Source organism: Rhinatrema bivittatum, chromosome 8, assembly GCF_901001135.1.
Source record: "Rhinatrema bivittatum chromosome 8, aRhiBiv1.1, whole genome shotgun sequence".
NCBI lineage: Eukaryota > Metazoa > Chordata > Amphibia > Gymnophiona > Rhinatrematidae > Rhinatrema > Rhinatrema bivittatum.
This window is the reverse complement of record NC_042622.1, coordinates 192,430,224-192,456,787: the sequence shown is the minus strand read 5'-3', so window position 1 is coordinate 192,456,787 and position 26,564 is coordinate 192,430,224. Positions and strand designations below refer to the sequence as shown.

Genomic DNA, 26,564 nt, shown 5'->3' with positions numbered 1-26,564 from the left:
TTCCTACTGACAGTATATGGGGGATGGGAAATGGAAACAGTTGGTAGCTTGACAAAACAAGTAATGTGATCAGTCAATGTGACTAGAACTTGTGCCCTAACCCTGATACCAGGGGTATTGTGATCTTCCTGCACACAGTGCCCTATCCCTATTAATACCAGGAGTGTTGTGATCTTCCTGCACACAGTGCCCTATCCCTAATACCAGGGGTGTTGTGATCTTCCTGCACACAGTGCCCTATTGCTGATACTGGGGGTGTTGTGATCTTCCTGCACACAGTGCCCTATTCCTGATACCGGGGGTGTTGTGATCTTCTTGCACACATCCCGATATCAGGGATAGGGCACTGCATGCAGGAAGATCACAACACTCCTGGTATTAATAGGGATAGGGCACTGCATGCAGGAAGATCACAACACTCCTGGTATTAATAGGGATAGGGCACTGCATGCAGGAAGATCACAACACCCCTGGTATCAGGGATAGGGCACTGTGTGCAGGAAGATCACAATACCCCGGAGGAGTGAGGGTCAGGCAGCTCCCCCCTGTCTGTGAAGCCAGCCTCTCACTAGTAATGCAGGGAGGGAGCTGTCTCAGACTTCACCATCCTCCCCCCCCCCCTTACCCACACCCCCTTCACTAGCTGGGACATGGGGGAAGTCAGGAGTGAGGGTCAGGCAGCTCCCCCCTGTCTGTGAAGCCAGCCTCTCACTAGTAATGCAGGGAGGGAGCTGTCTCAGACTTCACCATCCACCCCCCCCCCCCTCACCCACACACCATTCACTAGCTGGGACATGGGGGAAGTCAGGAGTGAGGGACAGGCAGCTCCCCCCTGTCTGTGAAGCCAGCCTCTCACTAGTAATGCAGGGAGGGAGCTGTCTCAGACTTCACCATCCACCCCCCCCCCCCCCTCACCCACACACCATTCACTAGCTGGGACATGGGGGAAGTCAGGAGTGAGGGTCAGGCAGCTCCCCCCTGTCTGCGAAGCCAGCCTCTCACTAGTAATGCAGGGAGGGAGCTGTCTCAGACTTCACCATCCACCCCCCCCCCTCACCCACACACCATTCACTAGCTTGGACATGGGGGAAGTCAGGAGTGAGGGTCAGGCAGCTCCCCCCTGTCTGTGAAGCCAGCCTCTCACTAGTAATGCAGGGAGGGAGCTGTCTCAGACTTCACCATCCTCCCCCCCCCCCTTACCCACACACCATTCACTAGCTGGGACATGGGGGAAGTCAGGAGTGAGGGTCAGGCAGCTCCCCCCTGTCTGTGAAGCCAGCCTCTCACTAGTAATGCAGGGAGGGAGCTGTCTCAGACTTCACCATCCTCCCCCCCCCCTTACCCACACACCATTCACTAGCTGGGACATGGGGGAAGTCAGGAGTGAGGGTCAGGCAGCTCCCCCCCTGTCTGTGAAGCCAGCCTCTCACTAGTAATGCAGGGAGGGAGCTGTCTCAGACTTCACCATCCACCCCCCCCCCCCCCTCACCCACACACCATTCACTAGCTGGGACATGGGGGAAGTCAGGAGTGAGGGACAGGCAGCTCCCCCCTGTCTGTGAAGCCAGCCTCTCACTAGTAATGCAGGGAGGGAGCTGTCTCAGACTGGTATCAGGGTTAGGGCACTGTGTGCAGGAAGATCACAACACTCCTGGTATTAATAGGGATAGGGCACTGTAAGAGATGACTGTAGTAGATTGAATAAAGATCTGATGTTTCTGCTCTCCTCACACCAAACAAAAACAACACACAAGCAGAGAAGCCCTTCTTACAAAGCTGAGCTAGTGAGTTAAGTAGGAGGAAAAGTAAACATACTGGTGCCAGTGTGGCTACTTAAAAAATACACTTACCAACAATCAATTACATATATTTGAACTGTGTACAGTTCCAGCCAGGACCACCTTTCTAAAATGCACAGTGATTGGCAAATTCAACATGCACTAGCATTTCAGGTGCCTGCTAACAAAAATAATAAACAAACAAGTTCTAGTCACGTGAGTGCTGATCATTACATTACTTTTTTTGTCAAGCTTCCAACTGTTTCCATTTCACATCCCCCCAACCATATTGGTAACATCAATAGATAAGAGCACAGCCAGCCAATAGGAATACATACATACATATTCATTCCTAAGTGACCTTTACTGACCTGGGAAGTGTGAACACTTTGTTTCATTTTCTGTTGGTGTTCGTTAGTTTCCAGTTCCATTTCCCATCCCCCCAACCATCACCTCAGTGGTAACCTTGGTAACATCAATAGATAAGAGGGCAGCCAGCCAATAGGAACACATATTCATTCCTAACTGACCTTCAGTGACCTGGAAAGTGTTTATTTGTATCATTTTCAGTTAGTGCGCACTAAATCGAGTTAGTGCGCACTAACGGGGAGTTAGTGCGCACTAACTCGATTTAGTGCGCACTAACACGATTTAACGATTTTTAACGATAAATCGTTAGAATTTCTATTGTATCGTGTTCTATAACGATTTAAGACGATATAAACATTATCGGACGATAATTTTAATCGTTGAAAAACGATTCACATCCCTAATTTTTAGTGTAAAGCTATTAGTCCCTGTGATTGAGCTGCGGAGGGGGGGGGGGAGGTGGATTTTGAAGGGGAGGGGCTGAAAGCAGAAAGATCAGTGTCTGAAGACCTGCACTAATTTGTTTGTCACTCAATTACTGAAGGAGATTACAGTTTATCCATAGGGATGCATGCTCCATATGCAATAAGAGAAGTCTGTATCAGATTTTACAGGTCAAACGAACAGTACATTTTTCTAATTAGATTTTTTTTTTTTTTTTGCATCGACTTAAGGATTAGATTTATTAATATGCAAGTTTAATAAGGTACAAAAATGAAGTTTCAAGAAGCTGAGTTTAGTGTATTTGATCTCTTTTACGCCTGTTTTCTGCTGTCATATTATAGCAGTACTGAAGAGGCACAGAAGTGACCCTTGATAATTTGCATCATTAAGATTAGCTTGCAGCTGCTTTGCAGAGATAGGTATGCATTTATATATATATATATCCATGCAAATATGATCTGTCCTTTTGGACTCTCTTGCATTTTTATTAGATAACTGCTCAGTTATTCTCTGTTAAATTATAATGCAAGAGACTGCTATGAAAAACATTCCATGATGTCATGGCATCAGTTGTGTTTCATCTTTCTTCTACAGGTTGTAAATTTTACATTTTTTTTTCTCAAAGAAAGAGAGAGGGAAAGAGACTCTTTATAGGGCTCAGTCTGATACTCTATATATGGATCATTGAAAGAGGGCACTTTGATTCAGGGTGACTTTACAGGAGGTGCCTTGGGTTAGGGGGTGGAATTACAGACGCATTCAGAGGTATTCATTTTAAAATTGACATCATTAAAGAATTTTTGACCTTATAAGTGATGAAAATTCTAAAAAGAGGAGTTGATTTGTACATTGCAGTGCCAGCTGAGGAAAATTTCGAGTTGCGTCAGTGCTGGCCCCGCCTCTGGAGTGCCCATGCCCTGCCCCTTTTTCGCCTACTTCCCAGTTATTTAAAAGTTGCGTAGCTCTTGTGCGGCCCACTTACACCAGTATCTGGCTGTTTTTGAGCGCGCAAGGCTTTTAAAATCGACCTTTTAGTGAAACGGGCCCTTTGTATATTGTTTTCTGTTTGAATGGGGAGTATTATTCTTCTTGGTTTATTTGTCTTGCGAGTTACCAGCCGGTTTGATTTTTTTTTCAGTATAACATCAGTGAATGTTCATTAGACGGATTTGCATGTGTCTGATTGTGAAGAAAATGGGTATCTGGTTATCCAGAAACCCAATACTGAAAAAGGAGCATTTAACCCATGTATTGAATATATAAAACAAAACAATAAATGCGGGATAGAATTTAACGTATGTTAAAACTTTATTAATTGTTGAAAGAAGGCATCAAACCTGGAGCTTCACAAAGAATTTTTCAAGGTAAGATCTCCACCCCTTGTCATCATTTGCCACAAAGAGTCTTTTTTTTTTCTTTTAATCAAAAGTGTCCAAAGTGTGTTTAGTGCATCATGTGAAATTTCTAAATGAACCCACTTAACTAATTTTAAAACTCAGACAACGATGCCAACATTGTCAGTCCAAAGAATCCTTAGCTTCTCCAATCACAGAACGTTTGTAAAACATAGCAAGTCCTGACATCTATGTTTTGAGCGATCCTTCCTCTGGATAATTCTTTCGCTGAAACTGTATAATCTAGAGCAGATTAATGTGGGTGATGGCTGTTAGCATCACAAATTGACAGGTGCTATCAACTGTTAGAACCGTTCCATTTTAGGATTTTTGTTGATGCTATTTAATTAGGATTAGACTTGAAAGTTTATTTTTGCCACCTGAAATGATGGGAAAGATGTAAAAAATATTTGAAGAAAATACCATATGATAAATGACTTAAAACCTAGCAACTGCTGTGTGTTTGATGTGTTCAATGGCTCAATCTTCTTTCCGCAGTTTGACATGCAAAGGATGACACTGGAAGAGCTCAAACACATCCTTTATCATGCATTCCGGGACCATTTAACAATGAAGGACATTGAGAACATCATTATTAACGAAGAGGAAAGTCTAAACGAGAATTCGGGTAACTGTCAAACAGAGTTTGAAGGAGGTAAGTGTCTCTGGTGCCTTGTGAAATGACACCCAGGAAACTGCAGAGCTTCTTGCTCTTTATGATTAAAAGTCACATCTGATCTGAAGCTTTGTTCTTTTCAGTGTAGACGTTCTCCCCCCGACCCCTACCAAACCCTTCCTAACCAGAGAATACCAGCGCCCTAGCTGCAAGATGGTTATTTTTCCCCACCGGCTTATCTCAACTGTGTAGAAAACTATTCCGTGTAAACTCTAGCTAATTCTGAGCAAAATTAGAATTTCTCCATGCAGAGAACCAGGTGTTTAGTCGTTCTTAGGCAGATCATGTTGTATTTCTACCATCCTTGTTCAGCAGCACTAGTCACATTTGTCACAACTAAAAATTAATTTTCAGGATTTTAATTTTTTTTTGTCATACTTTCCTCTCCAGTTTAGTTGCCCTGGAGATTCTGATCAAATCTGTCAATCATTCCATTTTATATGTTGGCAATTTATAGAAGTAATCACAAACAAGGAAGCCCAATATATGTAGCAAAACGAAATGATCGCATAAATCAGAATGGGAAGTACATTTTTGTATACATTTTGGCGGAAGTAATTATATTTAAAAATACTAAAAAATAGGACCGATGATTATACAAGACCCTACAGGTCCGTTTTGAACCTTACTATGTTTTAAAACCAAAAGGGTGGTATGATAGCCCAGTGATAAGTCAATTGTTGTTTTTCACTATTAATATTTGTTCTTGCAACACATGCTAAGTTATACTTGGGCAATTTATAGAAGGGCATGTTACATGGATTGCCTAATGCATTGGAGACACTGTACATGAAAATGTATCATGTGCATATATCTTAACCCAAGTGCATATATCTTAACCCAAGTTAATTCGACCTGTTCATTGTAAGACATTTACTTGTCATTGTTATTGTTGAGAATGTAAACCGAATTGATCAATAATTCTGTTATTGGAAAGTCGGTATAGAAAAATGCTAAATAAATAAATAAATAAATAAATATTAATTGAAGATATCCTGAAAACCAGACTGACTACAGCGTACTCCTGCACTGGCATGAGAAGGACTGGCCTAATGCCACAAGCAGTAGAGGACCCTGACTGTTGTGATTTGGATGTTCTTGCCACTTCAGTTTGATCCAGTAGCATTAGTTTATCAGTGCATTCTCTCTCAGTTGACTTTCTTGACATAGGGTGTATCATCCAATCAGATTGACAATATAACACAGACTTTAAAACAAGCGCGCACACGTCCATGTGCACTCGGTTCCCGGTGTGCGCGCACATGGACACGATCATTTTATAACATGCGTGCGCCAACGCACACGTGTTATAAAATGTGATATCCGCGTGCAGGTGTGTCAGATTTTAACATCCGTGGACACGTGTGCATGCGGCCTGTGGCTCGCGCGTCCGGGGGGGGTGGAATATTCTAAAGTACGCATGGCGACACGATCTGGCCTTTTCCCAGCTCCCTCCCAATCTGCTCCAATTAAGGAGCAGACTAGGAAGAAACTTTCTGAACCCTAACCTTATCCTTCCTCTCTCTTCCCCTCTCCTCCCTGACCCATAAACCTGTCCTAGCTTTCCCCATTTTTTTTATTTTAGTATTTACTGCTCTCCCGAACAGAAGTATCTTCTGTGCACCGGCAGCCAGCCTAATGGCCACTATCCCGGCCGGCCCCCGCCCTACCCCTCCCTACCCAGGACCTCGTTTTGTAGGCCTGGCACTTCTGTGCATAACGGGAGTTATACGCATGGCCGGGCCTGTTCTAAAATGCGTGTGGCACTTGAAGGCACAGCCATGCACGTAACCCCTATTTTTTACACGCTCGGGCCTTTTAAAATTGGGCCTTATCTGTGTAGGCAGATTAGGACACTTTTTACATACAAACAAATCATTATCTCCATATACTTTAGGTCATAAAGTCTCATTCTGCAGTGAACCCGTTGAATTTTCAGAGAAGTTGGGTCCTGTGCATAGGGCTTAAAAGAGGAAGATGTGTGTTGCTGAATTTTTTGTATATTTTTGAGAGTGTGCTGGCAAGATATTTTAAGATAATCTCTAGATTACTCAGATGCCATAATTTTTACCTGTATTGATTTGAGAATAAACCAAGGGTTTTATGTAGTAAAGCACATTTTGGGGTAAATTTTAAAAGCTCCGCCTGGGCGTCCATGTGTGTGCGCACATGTTATAAAATCAGGTGTACATTTGTGCGCCCCGGGTAGCGCGCACAAATGTACCCCACGCATGCTCCTTTAAAAATCTGCCCCTGTGGGTATAAAAGAGAGTGTGCACGTTTCAGAGCTCTAGTTTAATTTACTCTTGGTTTTAAAGCTTGCAAGATAGCAAACGGTCCTTTCAGCTTGGGCTTATGTCCCATAATACCATTCTGGTGCCATTGTGTGGCATTTGGCTCAGGGTCTGTAGCTGCTCGGGTGAGAGAACCTTATGTGTTAGAATCCCCAGGCTGTTAGGACATCCTGCTCAAGTTGTCTTTGTCGTAGGCTATATCTTGCTGACATGGGAACAATAAGTTCTTCCTGTTCCCGCCAGTGTTTTTTTCTTTATCCACTTGCTTTCGGTGGCACAGTATTAAATCAAGGAACTAAATTTGACTGAAAAGAGAAATATGGCAAAAGCAGTTGACTTATATCATTTACAGTATATAACTCGCAAACTGTAAACCGCCAGCTTTACTTCCATAATGGTTCATTTAATTTTCATTTTATTGCACTTATAATCCACTATTCACTGAGTACCCAAAGTGAAGTACAATGAATATCATATAAGAAAAATACAACAATCCATCATAATATGTCAGATAACAGATATGGAATATATAACAGATAAATAGGAAAAAACAAGCAGTAAATAAATAAACTTTACATAATAATAGTATTTTAGACTTAAAGCAGTTGTTGAATAAAATCCTGGCAAGAAGCCAAGTATTCAATTGCTGTCTAAAAGTCAGCAAATCTATTAAAAGACGAAGCTCTTTAAGAATTAGATTCCACGAGTAGGGAGCCATAAAAGAAAAAGATTTTTCCTGGTAGCCACAAGAGATGGAGTTTTTCAGTAGCAAAACCTCGGATGAGCAAAGTAGCCTAGATCAAGGGTAAACTACTCGGGTCCTTGAGTACCACAAACTGATCTGGTTTTCAGGCTATCTAGAATGAATATGCAAGAGAGATATTTGCATACTATGGAGGCAGTGTATGCAAATATATCTCATGTATATTCATTGCAGATACCCTGAAAACCAGACCTGTTGGCGGCATTTGAGGGTCGAGGTTGTGTACCCCCTAGCCTAGATGAAACGTATTGAACAAAACACACTTTAAGAGGAAGTGGGTTTGAAAAAGGTCTTACAAATTGCAGTTAAAAGTTTAAACTTTGCTCTTCTAAGAACATGAGAATTTGCCATTCTGAATCCATCAAGTTCAGCGTCCAGTTTCCAACAGTGGCCAATCCAGGATACAAGTATGTCAAAGTCAAAAGGTTTTATTGTATCTCTCTGTTCAATACAGCGGAAAAATATCCTAGGGGTATGCATTCATTTCCTACGTATTTGTAATCCGCAACGTATAAGGCCACATTCGTTGTATTCGTGGGGAAACGAAACGTATCGCGATTCCCCATGAATACAATGAATCTTTGCCGAATTATTCGGCCATCTAAAGGAGCCAATTTAAACAAACCCTCCACCTTCCTGACCCCCCCAAGATTTACCAAAACTCCCTGGTGGTCCAGCAGGGGATCCGGGAGCCATCTCCTGCACTCACATCCTCGGCTGCCGGTATTCAAAATGGCGCCGATAGCCTTTGACCTACTATGTCACAGGAGCTACCAGTGCCATTGGTCAGCCCCTGTCACATGGTAGGAGCAATGGATGGCTGGCGCCATCTTGTGCTCCTACCATGTGACAGGGGCTGACCAATGGCACCGGTAGCCCCTGTGACATAGTAAGGGCAAAGGCTATCGAAGCCATTTTGATTAATGGCAGCCGACAACCTGAGTGCAGGAGATCGCTCCCGGACCCCTGCTGGACCACCAGGGACTTTTGGCAAGTCTTGGGGGACTCTCCTGACCCCCACAAGACTTGCCAAAAGTCCAGCGGGGGTCTGGGAGCAACCTCCTGCACTCAGACCGTCGGCTGCCAGTATTCAAAATGGCGCCGATAGCCTTTGCCCTCACTATGTCACAGGGGCCGGCCATCCATTGCGCCTACCATGTGACAGGGGCTGACCAATGGCACCTGTAGCCCTTGTGACATAGAATGTCAAAGGCTATTGGCACCATTTTGAATACCGGCAGCCGAGGGTGTGAGTGCAGGAGATGGCTCCCGAACCCCCTGCTGGACCACCAGGGAGTTTTGGTAAGTCTTGGGGGGGTCAGGAGGGTGGGGGGTTGTTCTTAATTCAATTTTAGCTGGGAAACGAATAAGAATTAACGCATGTATGTATTGGGGGTCCCCCTTGCCGAATGCAACGTATCTGCCCCCCGACGAATACGAATCCTGAATGCAACGTATGGCGTCCCTCTGCACATCCCTAAAAAATCCCATACTTATTCTTTTCCTAAATACTATTTCTTACCTAAAACCAGATGTATTAGTTGTTGCAAAACTTGATCCCTCCACTAGGTAAAATACTGAAGTATTAAGCAATCCTTAGATAGGCATAATACCATTATGCCAAGGTTGAAGAATTAATTATATGTGGTAGAAAATAAACAAAATGCTGAGACGTCTTTGTTTGTGACTGAAAGTGTGCCACACTTGTATGTAATTGCGATGAGGGCCTGGGTCATGCTGACCCATTGATTTAGTCATGATTTAGAATGAGATGATGAAACGAAATGTAAGAAGTAAAATTATTAGTTCATCTGAAATATTTTTTTTAACCATGATTTTATAATGGATAGAGAACTTGTAAGCTTGGTTGTATGCATTAGTTTTTCAGAAATACCCTGAGTGAACTTCTCATGTAATATTAGATTGAATAAAAACAGATACTTATACTGTTTCAATGACTTATTTATTTCTATTTTTGGGGTGCAAGAGGGAAAATGTTTTTAAATTTTACAGTACCTGTCAAAATCTGAAACAGTAAATAAATCCCATGCTACTAATGCCAGTAATAAATAGTGGCTATTCCCTAAGTCATTGTGATTAATAGCAGTTTTTCTCCTCCTGGAACTTGTCCAAACTTTTTGTAAACTCAGGTACACTAAGAGGCTGATTTTCAAAGCCCTATGCGCGTAAATCGGGTTGCGCGTGCTGAGCCTATTTTATAAAGGCCCGGCGACACGCGTAAAGCCCTGGGATGCATCTAAGTCCCGGGGCTTTACAAAAGGGGCAGGGCAGGGGCGGGGCCAGAGGCCTCCGGCACAGCGGCTATTTGCTGCTGTGTTGGAGGATTGCGAGCCGGCAGACTGCCGGCGCACGCGCGCAACCTGCGCTTGCCTCCAGCAGGCACAAAAGGTAGAATAAAAATTTTGGGGGGGTAAGAGTAGGGCTAGGGGGGGAAAGGTTAGGGGAAGGGGTGAGAAGGTTAGTTTAGGGGGAGGGAATGGGGGAAGCCGTTGCGCGTGCCGACCCTCAATTTTATAACATGCGCGTGCCTGCGTGTGCATTTTATAAAATCAGGCGTACATGTGTGTGCGCCGGGTAGTGCGCGCACATGTACGCCCACGCATATTTTTGAAAATCTACCCCTAACTGCCTTAACCATATCCTCTGGTAATGAATTCCAGAGCTTAATTGTGCATTGATGTTACGCTTGCCGCCCGCGGCAGCCCCGCAGTGCAGCCCTCTCACCTCTCTACACAAGCTTCAGGCTCCAGCTCCTCGTCGCTGGTGGCGGTGGGCTGCCAGTCCCAACCTTGGACTTCTGCCAGCACCTCCAGCCCTGATCCGCTTCCCGGCTCCTCCAGCCAGGATGCCTCCATCCGTCGGGCCTCTCCGCGGGGTTTGCGGAGAGATGCAGCTGGCGGTGCCGCACCCCTCCCTAGGCCCGCGTGCGCGCACCAGTGAAACCTTTAAAGGGCCCGTGGCGGGAACCTGGCTGCGGACCCGGATGCTGATGTCAGTTCCCTCAGCGCTTAAATGCTCAGGCCTCGCACTGAAGCATTGCCTTTGCAACAGGTCTCCTTGGTCTCCTGTTCCAGGTTTCCTCATACTCGTTGCTTCTCCATGTTCCTGTTTCTCCAAGTTCCTGGTTCCTGTTTCATGTTCATCTCGTCTGTGTGCTGATTGACTTCCTGGTTCTGACCACTGCTATGCCTGACTTTGCCTGCCTTCTCCATGCCTGGCCACTGCTATGCCTGACCTTGCCTGCCTTCTCCGAGCCTGACCTTGCCTGCCTTCTCCGAGCCTGATCATTGCTACGTCTGACCACGCTGCCTTCTCTGTGCCTTGACCATTGCTCTGTCTGACCACACCTGCCTTTTCCGTGCCTTGATCATTGCTCCATCTGACCACGCCTTCCTTTTACGTGTCTTGACCATTGCTACATCTGTCCATGCCTGCCTTCTCTGTGTCTTGACCATTGCTACGAACGACTTCACCTCAGACTTTCTTGAGTCCAGAGTTCCACGTTGCTTGCTATACCTTCCAAGTGTCGCCAGCCTCCATTCAGGTTTGACAGTGACGCCTCTGTCCCTATCCTCTGGACACGGACCATTAAGGCTTCGGCCTTCCTCTACTCAGGCACCTTCAGTTCCTTCTTGTTCCTTGGTGCTTGAGTTCCTGTTCCATATCCCATCCAGGATAGGACCATGCCATCTGCTGGCTGCTGTCTCTGGGCCGAACCATCTACTATCTGTACTTAACCTTGAGGCCCGCCTAAGTCCTGCCGGCCCCAGCACCTGAAGACTCAACCCGAGGGGAACGTGGGCTGGTAAAAGTGAAGCTCCAGTGGCCTCCAGCTTCAGCCCAATCCGCCTGCTGATGGTGGGGACCCGTAGGCCCTCGCCCATGGGTTGCGTCAACCCCACATCAGCCCAAGGATCCACCTTCCTACGCAACACTGAGTTAAAAGAATTTTCTCTGATTTGTTTTAAATGTGCTACTTGTTAACTTCATGGAGTGCACCCTAGTCCTTGTATTATCTGAAAGAGTAAATAACAGATTTACATTTACCCATTCTAGTCCTCTCATAATTTTACAGATCTCTATTATATCCTCCCTCAGCTGTCTCTTCTCCAAGCTGAACAATCCTGACCCTCTTAGCCTTTCCTTAAAGGGGAGAAATTTCATGCCCCTTATAATTTTTGCCATGCTTCTCTCTACCTGTTCTAGTGCAACTATATCTATTTTGAGATGTAGTGACCAGAATTGTGCATATAAATATATATATATTTATTTATTGTAATCCCTAATGGAAAAAGCGATACGGAAAAGAAAATTTTTTACAAATGCAAAACTTAATTTTATTGAAAACATTCAAAATAATACACAACTAAAGAACTATATCAATATTTATAATGCTAATCTAGGTTATACAAAAATGAAATTAAATACATACAGTTAAAAAAAACTCCTTAGAAGTGTGGTATTATTCCTAATTGTGTCAAATACTTCTAAGGAGTTTTTTAATTGTATGTATTTAATTTCATTTTTGTATAATATAGATTAGCATTATAAATATTGATATAGTTCTTTAGTTGTGTATTATTTTGAATGTTTTCAATAAAATTAAAATTTGCTTTTGTAAAAAATGTTCTTTTCTGTAGTGCTTTTTCCTTTTCCGATTTCTATAGGTGTAGCACTCCATTTACTTATTAAGACTGTCCTGTATCTGTTTCTACTATATATATATACATTTATGCTGGTAACCCATGAAGATTACATAAGACAGGAATGATATGGTCTCTTGTGGGGCAACCTGAGCGGGACAAGCCAATCCAATTCTTAACAGTCTGGAGACTGTGAAAAACCCTTAGAGGCAAACCAAACTCACAATGCATCTTTCAATTCATTGTGCTCATTAAAGCTGGATTGCCTGGTTGTGCTTCATCACAAATTGCTGAGAAAAGCAAAGAAAAACAACCAGTTGCTTTTAAGAACTGTGAATCTTGCTTTGTAACTGGACACATTAGGTCGGGAACATTTTCTGTGAGTAGCTTGTTAAAAATAATTCTTACTGCTGAATATCTTTTTTTTTCTTTTTTTTTTTAAATTAACATCAGAAGCCTTCCTTGAGTAGATCTGTCAGGTCAACATTTTTAATTTATGAAGCTACAGAACTCAAAAGACTTCGGAAGAAATTTGATGACAAATCACTCATTAACATAAACATTGATTAAAAGAAAGCAGATGTTGAATTTGGGTGAATTCACTGAAGCCTTAGAAGTTTGATGAAAGATGTTTGGAAGACTCGATATTACTGAACACCTCAGTGTGGAATTAAGCTTGGTCACAAATGTTATGACAAGTCGGGAATGTAATTTTTCTTCTTCCTTAAATTTTCAGCCTGTTTGGAAGCTGATTTGACCCCCTACCCTGCTTGCTGCCAAATTATGGACCTTTATTTTCATCTACTCGGGTTTCATGCCCAATTATAATCCCATGCCACCTCCCATCTGTTGCACCCGTCAGTTGCAGATGGCTGCGACCTCTGTTGCTCACCTCCTTTTTGCCTGCACCAGTAATTCTCGGACAATTGTCGACTTTTTCCTCTCCATGCCGCTCTCCTCAGCATTTCTGGGTCGGCGTGGGCAATAGGGATATGCAGCAGGGATGGATTCGTCCCATTCAGTATTCGTATTCGTCGGGACCCAAATCCGTTGCATCCGTTCTTGGGGGACCCCGATCCGTTCATTAGTTACATATGTATTCATTTCCCAAAAAAACCCCCATCCCAACCCTTTAAATTTAATTAACTGCAATCCCCCATCCTCCTGACCTCCCCAACCCCCCATCCTCCTGACCTCCCCAAGACTTGCCAATGGATGGCCGGCGCCATCTTGTGCTCCTACCATGTGACAGGGGCCGACCCATGGCACCGGAAGCCCCTGTGACTTAGTAAGGGCAAAGACTATCGGCGTCATTTTGAATACCGGCAGCCGACGGCCCGAGTGCAGGAGATCGCTCCAGGACCCCCGCTGGACCACCAAGCACTTTTGGTAAATCTTGGGGAGTCTTGGGGGGGTTAGGAGGGTGGGGGTTTATTCGTTAGTGATACATTGTATTCGTGGGGGTTCGCCATACGTTTTGTGACCCCCACGAATACAACGAATATGCATATACATTGCGGATTGCCAATACGTTGCAAATGAATGCACACCCCTAGTGGGCAATCCTGTCCGCCATCTTGAATCGGGCATTACCTAAGGCATGCACACATGCGCCAGGCCCCATCTTTTACACATCATGGCAGGAACCTCGGGGGTGTCCCCTCTGCATGACATCATCTGCCTGTGTGTATTTGAGCCAGCCGGTCTGAGCTACCTATGAGTTAGCAAGGACTTCCTTCCTGCTGAATTCCATCTCCTCGGAGATGTTTGCTTTGCTACACTGAACTCGTTCCTGATCAGAGACTTGAACGCGTTAGGTACCCGCTCCTCGGGGGCCTTGTCGCGTTCTGGCTATCCACTCCTCGGAGGGCCTCTTGCCTGGAATCTCTCTACTCCTACTCCAGGCTTGTCTGGTTCAGTCTTGTGACTTCACTACCTTCTGCTGACGGAACCTCTGGTGTACCCCGTGCCTCGGGCCACTACCGTGATCGCCTCAGCAACCTTCCTTGCACACTTCAGAGTGAGTTCCATCTTCTCTACAGCTCCGCTGACCTCCTGCTCTACTCTCAACCTCTCTCCTGTGATTCTCGGCGTACCCCGTGCTGCAGGCCACTACTGGATCTTCTGGAGATTCCAGCAAAGGAGGAATTCCCTGGCGTACCCTGCTTCGCAGCCACTACCGGGGATATCATCTACGAGCCATCCTTATCTCTGGACTGTGTCTATCTATCCCACTGGAGGGATTCTCTATATTTCCAGTATAATAAAATCTATTACTGTTGTGTCAGTCTCAGCTAAGGCCAAGCCTATCGTGGTGAGTCCCCACAGGGCTCCTCCCTGTGGGTGGAGTCAGCTCTCACCCCAATCCAGGGTCTACAAATACACCAGAACATAACACCATCTAGTTCATCCATGGCAGTAGCAATCCTCAGGCTGAGGAGCACAAATGCAGGTCACTCCAGGCTCCCATACAAGTATAAGCTTAATTCTTGCTTTTGACTAATAATGGGGGCCACAGCTGAGGGCAGGTGATTAATCAGCTGCAGCCTGGATTTTGTGCTACAAATCCAGCTGCAAATGTGAAAGGATTCTTCGGACTGGTGCTATGAGTAATAAAACATTTAGAGAAGCAAGGACAAGGAGCAGAGGATTTGTTTGAGCCCCTATAGCTGTTCCATCAAGAATGCTGGTGAAGAGACCAGCAAACCTGGTGTCCCAGGCCCCATCCCTCTGTGATGACATTGTCTGCACTGGCAACTTAAGTTAGCTTCTCAAGGATGGCAGAAGGAGTAGGAATGTCTGCTGATTTCATCTGGTGCCTGCCTATTTCATCTGGCCTCCTCCTATTTCATCAGCTTTGATACCTGAATCCTGCTGCTGTTCTACTGTGGTGCCAGTTAGGAGATTAGCAACCTGAGCATCCCAAACAGCATTACTCTCTGGCATCTGCACCAGTGATTTAAGATGGCCTCTCCAGGGCAGCAGATCGCCACTGAAGTGGCAATCCAAAGGGGTTTGCACCTTTGTGTACCTCTTCAAGGGCAGCCTTTAAGGCAATTTAAAGGTATAGAAGGGTTTTGCTAGTACAGTCTGTTAGTTATGGCCTTTTTTCTGTCAGTGATTTTTAGATGGTGGGTTGGAATTTTTTCACTTTGTTTAAATTATGATTTGTTTAGTATTTATAATTGACTGTTTTATGTTTACTTTTTATTGTATTTTATTGCACATATTGAAATTTTGTTGATATTGCATTTTAATTGTAAATTGTATTTTCTGAACTTGTAAGTCACTTTGAGCTGTCATTTGAGACAGGGAAAGCAGAGTTTAAATTGGAAACAAATTTCTGTTTTGCTACAAATAACTTAGGGATGCCTTCCAGTAATACTAAGCATTACTGATAGCTCGAAGGGAGAATGTTGAGGATGAGAGAATTGAGGGAGATATTGTCCCTTTTTAAAATTAAAGGCGATTTAGATAAAAAAAATACAAATAGTTATTCTCCCACAAAAAGCAGTGGAATTATATAAATAGTTATATAGTAACATAGAAATGATAGCAGAAAAGGATCAAGTAGTCCATCCAGTCCACCCGGCAAGCTTCTTATGGTAGTATCTGCTGCACCATGCAGGTTACCCCCACGTTTCTCTTAAGGATGGTCCGAGCAGTGATAAGGATAGTAATATTTACATTCAAAAACCAAGCAACTGTTAAACTCTTAAAAAATTTTTGCTAGCAACATTTTTACTGGGTGAGCAGCATTCTTGAAAATTCAAGCAATGCTGCTTGACTTGCTTTTCTTTTGGATTTGGCCGTAGAAGCAGTCCTATGCTTTTTCCCTTATGTCTGCATATTAGTATCCCAGACCGTAAATGTCGGGGCCTGTATTGGTTGCCATCTGAATCCAATTCCCTTTTTTTCCCCTTGCCATCAAAGTAGAGAGTGATATTGCAGTTGCATGAAAAGTATAAAGGATTATTGGCTGAGGGTAGTAATCCTTGTGCTTCTGCTAAGGACAGTAATTGTTGCACCAAGCAGGTTACTCCCATGCACTCTTTACTTCATTTCTGTCCTCCAGCCTTTAGGGACCTACAGTGTTTTATCCCATGCCCCTTTGAATTCTTTGACTGCTTATGTCTTCACCACCTCCTCTGGAAGAGCATTTCAGGCATTCATCACCGTCTTCATGAAGAAATATTTCCTGAAGTTGGTTCTGAGTCATCCTCCCTGAAGTTTCATTTCGTGACCCCTAGTTCTGCTAGAGGGTCATTCCGAAAATAGTGTTCAGCTAATTAAAAACATGTGATTTGTAGGTCATGATTCTCAACACATGCAACAAATGGATCATGTTTTGTTTGGGTACAAAAGAAATTGTGATGGATCATGATCTATGGCTTTAAAATAATCATGTGAGGGATTCCAGCATTTGCATGCAATCATCCTCTATTGCTGGGAGGGCAGCATGGCATGGCATTGTAGTAGATTCATTCTTCATCTTCCAGAAGATGGGATTGTGGTGAGCCTTGAGAAGGAACTCTTAATAGGCACATGCATGCCTATCTCTCCAAACATCTAGGGGGGTTATCCTCTGATCTACTCTGGATTTTTCCAGGATCTGATGTATATTTTGCTAATGTGGCTTTTTCCATAATGTGCCTTGTCAAATCCATGTGGACCTGCAGATTTTTCATGGGTTCATTGAATTGTCATCAGGGCTGCCACCTGGCCTGGTCAAGCTTGACAAGTTGATCCAGTTTTGGTTTTGCCTCTGACTCATAATTCTGTCCTTCCCTAGAGTAGCTGGGACCACAAGTCCCTTGAGACAATGGGGCAACCTGTCAGGGTTGACTGGGCTGAGTTGGAAGCCCTATGAGCCACCCAGTTTTCTTTTAGAGAGTCACCGATTCACACATCCTTAAGCCACTGATTTCGACACCATTAAAATAATACGCTTTCTCTCTCTCTTACAGAATGGTATCCATCTTACTAGCATTTGTTATTGTATACTTTCAAATAAAAGTTAAACGGAATGCATGCTCATCTTTGATTTTTATCTCTATTGAATCCTATTGTAATAGAGCTGTTAATAATAAAAGCTTCACTTTTGTAGTGCTCAAACTATTTGATTCATAAGAGCAACATGGTAAAGAGTTTTCTGTTCGTAATTATTATGATGTCAGTTGGAGGACATTGCCAGAAATTTGAAGCCTTCTCTCCTAATTAATTTGCGTGACTTCATCCCTTCTCTTAAGCATTACCATTTTGTCTTTTTTTTTTTTTTTCATAAGGTATTGGGTGCCTCTCTCATCTGGGAAGCAGTTCCTGGGAAACCAGAAGGGCTCCATACAATCTGCTCCATTAGATTCCAACATTTAACTTATGTTAAGGATGTAGAGCATCAAATAACCAAGGCTATGGAAAATAGAAATATGCAAAATAAGTAAAATAATCCTGAAGTTGACCAGTTGGATATTACCATAATGAGACAATATTGTAGAGAATCAACATATGTCATGTTTATCAGCGTTACTTACAAATTACCGAGTGTACTGCCAAATGTGAACATATGATTTAGTTTCTTTTCATTTTTTTGAATAATAGGTAAAAATTATGAAATGATTCACTCCAAATAGAATACACTTAACACACACGTGATGGGGAGTAAGGACCCAAAGCACACATGGGTGCCTTTATGATGGACTAATCTCCCACAGTCATGCATCTATTAAATCAGTGATTCTTGACTCTGGCATCTTCAAGGCTGGTTTTCTGAGTAAGAACATAAGAACATAAGAAATTGCCATGCTGGGTCAGACCAAGGGTCCATCAAGCCCAGCATCCTGTTTCCAACAGAGGCCACACCAGGCCACAAGAACCTGGCAATTACCCAAACACCAAGAAGATCCCATGCTACTGATGCAATTAATAACAGTGGCTATTCCCTAAGTAAACTTGATTAATAGCAGTTAATGGACTTCTCCTCCAAGAACTTATCCAAACCTTTTTGGAACCCAGCTACACTAACTGCACTAACCACATCCTCTGGCAACAAATTCCAGAGCTTAATTGTGCATTGAGTGAAAAATAATTTTCTCCGATTAGTCTTAAATGTGCTACTTGCTAACTTCATGGAATGCCCCCTAGTCCTTCTATTATCCAAAAGTATAAATAACCGATTCACATCTACTCGTTCAAGTCCTCTCATGATCTTAAAGACCTCTCTCATATCCCCCCTCAGCCGTCTCTTCTCCAAGCTGAACAGCCCCAACCTCTTCAACCTTTCCTCATAGGGGAGCTGTTCCATCCCCTTTACCATTTAGGTTGCCCTTCTCTGTACCTTCTCCATCGCAATTATATCTTTTTTGAGATGCGGCGACCAGAATTGTACACAGTATTCAAGGTGCGGTCTCACCATGGAGCAATACAGAGGCATTATGGCATCGAAATATGCAAATTAATCTTGAATAAATAACCTGGTTATTAGTTCAACTACGTGTAAATAGAGCTCAAGAATAGCAATTGTGGACCTGGAGATGAGAACAAATTATTTATATTGACTGGAAAAAGTTCTTTTGAATTCTGTACTGTGGACTGCTTATCCATACTTCTACCTGTGGCTGGGTCCTTGATTTTTCTTTTACATATTAAGTAAATACCTGCCGTAAAGTCAGTTGCTTATATATAGCCTATAGTAGAGGATGATATGGACACTTACTGTGACAGTTAGTTTTAATTGAACACGCTTTTTGGGCTATATATCTGCTATATTGTGTGTTATTTCATACCATGGTATGGCTGTGTGAATGTTTTAAATATTGGCCTGATATAATTTTTGGTGGTGCATGATCAAAATTCATGGTGTGAGCCAGACTGGATCATTGATCTGAGCGAAAAATTGTAATAAATGAAGCTTGCAAATTGGATCTAGAGAGATATCCCTTGCAATGTTGCTGCTTCTTATTCTGTACATGTCCTTCTAGTAGTAGGTCACCATTTTAGCCCATGGTGAGATCCCTAAGCATTATGGGGTTGATTTTAAAAAGCCTGTGTGCATGTCCTTGTGTGTGTGGTTCCTGGCGCGCATATGGACGCGCCGATTTTATAACATGCGCAAGCTGCCGTGTGTATGTTATAAAATCCAGTGGTTCCGCGCACGCATGTGTGGGCGACACGCGACTCAAGTGAGCACGGGGGGGGGGGGGGGGGGGCGGGGATTTTATAACCTATGTGCGGCGATGCAATCAGACCTCCCCCAGTTCCCTCCAAGTCCGCTCCGATTAAGGAGCAGACTGGGAGGGAACTTTCCTGTCTCTAAAACTTCTCTTCCTACATTTTCCCCTCTCCTCCCCGACCCCTAACCTAACCCTACCTATCCCTAATTTTTTTATTTTGTACTGCTCCTCCGGAGAAGACGTAATCTGCACGGGCTTCCCTGGGACAGCGGCTAATGGCTTGGGATTCTAAAAGGCTTGAGTTTTAATTCCTGAATTCCATCGTTATCCTGCTGTGTCTATGGCTTATCTCTGAAACTTTACCCAAGCCCCTCTTTAAATAATGTAAACCAGAGCTGAATATTTTTTTTTTTTACCTTTTTTATGGGACTAGATTTGATCATTAGTGGATTGAACCACTGACACCACAGTCACAGGGTTTAAATATTTACGTTTGCATTTGTTGACAACCAGACTCTCTGTCCCTTTCCAAGTGTCGGCAGTAATGAAATACTTTTGCCGAGCATGCAGTGGGTTTAGGGCGACCACTGAGCATCGTTCTTTCCTACATTTTCCAGCTTGTACCACAGTGGAGCTTTCAAAGGAGCCTGTTCTTGGGTCGGCAGTATCCCGGACCTGATAATCGTCTCCTGGAAGAGTTTATATTACTGTTGTGGAAATCAGGCAAAGGCTATCTTTCTGAAGGCGCATGCTTTTTAACTGTTAGCTGGGTTTGGAGTACCATCCTGTATGTTGGGTACATCTATGCTTTGTGATACCTGGTCTGCTACAGCATCAAAGTATAATATTATAACGAAAATGATCCAGCATCACAGTGATTAAACAGTGGTGAAAATGATCACCTTGGTATGATGCTGCAGAACATGACACAGCACTGTACAGTACTGACTGATGACCATTTCCACTCTGTATTGAAGAACCTGACAAATATAAGAACAACTTTTTTTTTTTTTTTAAATTTTGGCCTGGCAAAAGGGTCAAGTCCTCTGGATTACAAAAGTTTATTTACTAGCTTGTAAATCAATCCTCTCAGCGTAGAGAAAACCGGAGGGGCCATCCGTGGCACACTGGCACTCATCCGTAATACAATTGCTGACGATGGAAACCCTAGCCTGCAATCACCTACCGATCCAGACCAGGAGAGCAATCCACGCAGTCTGGTTTCCGTTTATTCAAACCTTACAACAAGATTCGAAAAGTCTTTTTTTTAATCGTATAGATGTTTGATACACAGACTTCATGGTGATAAGATATGATTGCTCACAGCTTCTCGCTGTATTGACTGATTTCACTAGGTCCCCTTTGGTGCACGGGGGAAGGGGGAGGGTAAGAGAAAAGGGGGGGGGGGAGGGTTGCAGGCGCTCTGAGGGAGGAAAGTATACGCGTAGAAGCTTACGATCATATGGTATGTAAAAAAGTATAATATGTACCAGCTTGGAGAAGAGACGGCTGAGGGGAGATATGATAGAGGTCTTTAAGATCATGAGAGGTCTTGAACGAGTAGATGTGACTCGGTTATTTACACTTTCGAATAATAGAAGGACTAGGGGGCATTCCATGAAGTTAGCAAGTAGCACATTTAAGACTAATCGGAGAAAATTCTTTTTCACTCAACGCACAATAAAGCTCTGGAATTTGTTGCCAGAGGATGTGGTTAGTGCAGTTAGTGCAGCTGGGTTCAAAAAAGGTTTGGATAAGTTCTTGGAGGAGAAGTCCATTAATGGCTATTAATCAATTATACTTAGGGAATAGCCACTGCTATTAATTGCATCAGTAGCATGGGATCTTCTTAGTGTTTGGGTAATTGCCAGGTTCTTGTAGCCTGGTTTTGGCCTCTGTTGGAGACAGGATGCTGGGCTTGATGGACCCTTGATCTGACCCAGCATGGCAATTTCTTATGTTATGTTCTTATATGCCCTTCTTTGTTGGATGTTTGCTGCTTTTTCTAAAATAAAAACAGATTTACCATAAATTTTGGCCTGGCAGCTTCCTCTTGCCCATTGTGAATTCTCGCTCAGCAGGAACCTCTCTCAACTATGGTATGGATGCCATAAGCCTTCATTCACCTGGTTTCTCTCCCCCCCCCCCCCCGCCTTTATTCCCTTGCTCAATGTCTCCTGTAGATCAATAATTGAGTCAAAAGCCCATGGTAGGGGGCCACAAACCATGACTTTCTTCAGATGCCCAGCGTGTGTTTATCCCGCAGGTGTCACTGTTGTGCGTGCATTAAGATTTCTTCTCTCCAAGACTGTGAATGCCATCTCCACACACTCGGCTGAATTTTAAATCGGCCACACGCATAAAAATCGCCAATTAGCGTGTGGCCGGCGTGCGCATAAATGGCGATACGCGCACAAGTGCCAGGCCCTGAGAAAGGGGCGGGCTGGGGGCGTGTTCTGGGCAGGGTGGGATGGAGATTGACCAGGACAGCGGCCATTAGCCACTGTCCCAGGGAAGCGTGCGCCGGCAGCTGGCCAGCATGCGTAAATAACTTCTGCTCCCGCAGAGCAGTAAGTAATAAAAGAAAAGAAATTGAGGCAAGGTAGGTTAGGTTTAGGGGGTGGGGAGAAGCGGGGAAGGGAAGGAAGGTTAGGCAGGGGGTTAGGGAAGGCCCAATTGCATCGCCCCACAGACTGCAAAAATTCACACCCCCCCCCCCATGCGCGTGCCGCTCACACATGCGCACGCGGATTATAAAATCCACGTGCGCATGGCCAGCGGATTTTATAACGTGTATGCTGGAGCGTGCATGTTATAAAATCTGTGTATCCATGTGCGCGTGCCGGGAACTGCGCGCAGATGGATGTGTATGTATATGTTTTAAAATCTACCCCACAGTGTCCCCTAGTGGTTGTCTAGTTCAGGCCACTAGGCCATCGGGCTGGGCTATTGGTGCAATTTCCAAAAAAAAAAATTGTAGTTATAGATTACAACTACATTGCTGTTTCTTATAGCCTTCCTTCCAGCAGCTGTTCATGAAGGAAGAAAATCTACAAATTACTGAAGCAAGCCCAGATGATATTGCAAAGCTTTTTCAGTGCTGTAGTAGAATTTTAGTCCAAATGTTTAATCCAGAGCTCTTCCAGTACTATAAAAAGACTTTAATTTTAAATTAAGTTGGTCTTTTAATGGCTCCCGATTGCTGTCAGCTGTAAAATGGAGTTTATAAACTCAATTTTCTTCCTATACTCTTTATTTTAAGTTTATAAATGTAATTTATAAGGATAATTTTTTTAATTGTTCTATAGCTTTTTATTCATTTATTCATTCCTTCCTAACCTCTCTGACTACTTACTTTCTCTAGATATTCAGTAGCATGCAGCATCGATTGCTTACTCCAGTATACTCATTGTGGAAGTCTGAAAGCACTAATTCACTTAGCAAGCAGCAAATGTGTTTTGTCCCTATCCTTCACACCATGCAGAGCAATAGGGGACTGTTGACATATTAAGTTGCCAATATTTTGTGCAGTAGAAAATAAAGCAAAGTCTCAGCTTTAATCTTACGTTTTCTTCTCCCTCTTGCTGTCTTTTTTTCTCCAGTGCACTCCCAGAAACAGAACAGACAGACCTGCGTACGGAAGAGCCTTATATGTGCATTTGCCATGGCCTTTATCATAAGCGTCATGCTGATTGCAGCCAATCAGATTCTCCGAAGTGGCATGGAGTAGCCTTTCACTTACAGCACTGTGAACAAAGCTCGCCGTGCATGTGCGTGCCAATGGGTGAAGTCCTCTCTCAATGAACTCTTAAATGGGAACTCGATGCCCATCAAAGATGGGTCTACAAGCAAACCAAGGCCAGCGGCATCACACATCTCGTGGATCAGCTCCATCTTTTTTTCGCAGGGACACATACACAAGGGCTGTCTTAATGCTTTAAAGGTTTTTTTTTTTGTTTCCTAATGCAATAAAAAAAAAATAATAGTGGAGTTCTGAATCATAAGCTTTGGATGTCAGTGATAACTTCGAGACTACTCTTGATGATCAAAAAGTACATTCAAGCATTGGCACACATTTTTGTGTGGTTATTTCTTAAGCCTGAGCTAAAGGACTCGATAATTTCTAAGCAACGGGATTAGTTGGCCACCGTTTAATCAAAGCACAGAGGTTACAACCCATGTCACTGGGCAGTGCAGTGCTTGTCTTTTGGCCGGTTCCTGAACAGAACAGTTTCTGGCATTTTAAGATAACCTAAGGATTTCTCTTATAAGGACTCCCTTGGAATCTGGCAAAAATGGTCCTATCAGTCCCAGCTTCATTGAAAGGAGGAAGAGTTTAATGAGAAACTTCAATCATTGGAAAGCTCTTATAAGAGGAATTATTTCCATAATAAGTCAATAATGAAAAGCTTTCATCAGCATAAAGGTTCTTTTAGGTCAACTGGACTATTTTGCAGCTTTGAAAAATGTTAATATTTTGCTTAGAAGTTTTATTTTTTACAATTTTTTGATACCAGGGATCTATGTTGGCACTAAGTCAATTTTTGCCGGTTTTATTTCTGTTGCAGAGTAGCCTATTTTTTCCCCATATCGGATTTATAGGAAAACTCTATACTGTTTTTGCTTAGTATGTTCCTAGGCAAAAAAAAAAAAAAAATCATTATTAATAAGCATGAGTTTCAAATGTAAATAAAATATAGGAAATGCTACAGCTAGCACTGTGAATCATGCGATTATGGAAGCGTGATTCAGAAGTATATTATATGGCCATAGTATAACAGATGTAAAACTTTATATGACTATATAGCATTTGTAAGAGGTATGGCACTAGGTAACTTGCATAGCTCACACTGCGTATCAGGGAAATGTGTTTTATTAAGGAAATTATCACGAGTCCCAGCAATATCTTTTAGTGGTTTCGTACCAGTTAAGGGCATGTTTAATATTAAAGACAACACATCCCTGTTATTTGTTCTCTTTGCCAAAAGGGGGCATTGTAGAAGTCTGTGCTTTCCCGAGCTAGCAAGAGTAAGCAGCTGTGATCGGTCTCCTAGTGTAGCACATTCAAAACACTAGAATCATTAATCGTAGGTACTGAAGTATTCTTCCATTTGTCATATATTACAATAATATTACACTACTCTTTCTTACCTAAAACATCTATTATGGGGAATTATCATGCTTACCACCAAAAGCATTAGGCTGTAGATTATTATTATTATTAGGAAATAGAGAGCTATGTATATTTTTCAAAACCAGATGGTTTTCTGGAAGAGGAAAGAACTGCTGTTAACAGATTTAAACAAGCACTTTACACTGAAAGCCCCATTTGCAAATACAGCTGTTTGAAGGTCATTTCAATGTTATTACTGGGCGAACCTAAACTGCCCAGTAATAACTTAAAATAAAAAAAAAATAAAAAATTGGTTAATAAGACGACTGCCATGTCTGGGTGAAAAACTCAATGGGACCCACTTGGGTGACTGTCATACCTGAACCTGACCTGAGGGGCCCCACAGTTCCTTGTATTTTTCCCTTCAATGCTGTCCTGTTAGCATGGAGGGAAATGAGCAACTGCCCTCATGACGCTTCTGGTAGGGACCAATTGTGGCTACAGTTGACAGCTCACAAGGCCATCTCGTACTTTTTAAACAATACGTGACAACCTACTTCAAAATCAATTTGTTGGCAATCTCAAAAATCAGTATATGGCAATGTGACTGTATAGCAATAACCTATACTGGGCTTTCAAACCACTGTATTTTGTCAACATGCTGTATCCCTTTAAGTCTTTTTTTATTGTATCATTCAGGATAAAAAAATGTAAACAAATTGCCGTGGTATTGCTTGCCTTACATGTCATGCATGCAGTCATGGTAATCTGGACCATGCTAATGAAGAGGAAAGACATGACCATATTGATTAGGGGTGTACATGCAAAAAAAAAAAAAATTAGTCTTTATTTAATTTGTTTTATGTTTTTTAATTTTGTTTTGTTTTTATTTCATCTTTTGTTTTTAGTGTGTATTCTATTTCCAAACAGCAAACATTGAAATATTTTAGCACACGCTATTGTAAAATGGCATGCACTAAAAGGAGTGAATTTTCAAAGGAGTTATGCACTTAAAAGTAGCATATATCAGAGCAATTTTTGAAAATTAAGTCCTGTGGAGTGAATTTTCAAAGGACTTGCACATGTAAAAGTAGAAATTTTCAAAAGCCTATTTATGTGCATATATCTTTTTGAAAGTTACCTCCAAAGATTTTAGTGCATGCTATTGTCCAATAGCATCCGCTAAAACCTTTTTGTGCATGCTATGTGACAACTGTGTGCACGAAAACATTTTAATGCACACTATTTACAAACAGTGCACACAACATGGCAAAATACAAAATTGTGTTCATTTTTTGATTCATTTAGGAGACGACATGGGAAGTGGCAGTGACATTTCCTGTTATCATTTCAAAAGACTGCACATCCCAAATGCTGATTGTGATCTAAATATCTGCAGGCTTTGAAGGAAAGTTGTCTCTCTCCTTGCTGTCTACTTATTTCTCATGGTGAGGGTGTATTACCATCTCGCAAACATCCTAATCTAAATTGTATATTATGGTACCAGCATTAGATAAGTTATGCTTCATTGTTCAAAATGAGATGGGATAAGTAAAAATTACACTTTAAACTGATTTGGAGCCATAATTTCTAAAGCTTTTTGCCAAAGTTCAGAATAAGTTTAATCCTTAAATAAACAAAAAAAAACCCCAATAGGGTTTGATGGTGTCAGACCCGGACTATCAGATTAGCTGCTCTCATAATGACAAGTGAATCAAGGGGTATTTTTGACTCGTTGGTTTAGTATTTCTCTGGATACGTTCACATCCAGTACTAGTCTGGGAGCAATATGTTATAGAGCACAAAATTCATTTCATTTTATCTTGGTATCCAGGATCACCTGCTATGTGGTGGCTGCTTCAGTGGACCTTACTTCGTGTGGCGTCCAGATCGGAGGGCC

The 26,564-nt window shown here is 42.7% G+C and overlaps 1 protein-coding gene across 4 annotated transcripts in view; it reads left to right on the top strand.

Moving 5' to 3' along the window:
- Positions 1 to 24,256, top strand: part of CALN1 (calneuron 1) — a 230,474-nt gene extending 206,218 nt beyond the window's left edge. For all 4 annotated transcript variants that reach the window (XM_029613078.1, XM_029613076.1, XM_029613080.1 and 1 more), the window contains exons 5-6: positions 4,484 to 4,640; positions 23,154 to 24,256. In XM_029613078.1, the coding sequence (XP_029468938.1) occupies positions 4,484 to 4,640; positions 23,154 to 23,281 (285 nt within the window). In that variant the 3' untranslated portion in view covers positions 23,282 to 24,256. The remainder of the gene's footprint in view (positions 1 to 4,483; positions 4,641 to 23,153) is intronic.
- The last annotated feature ends 2,308 nt before the right edge of the window (positions 24,257 to 26,564 follow it).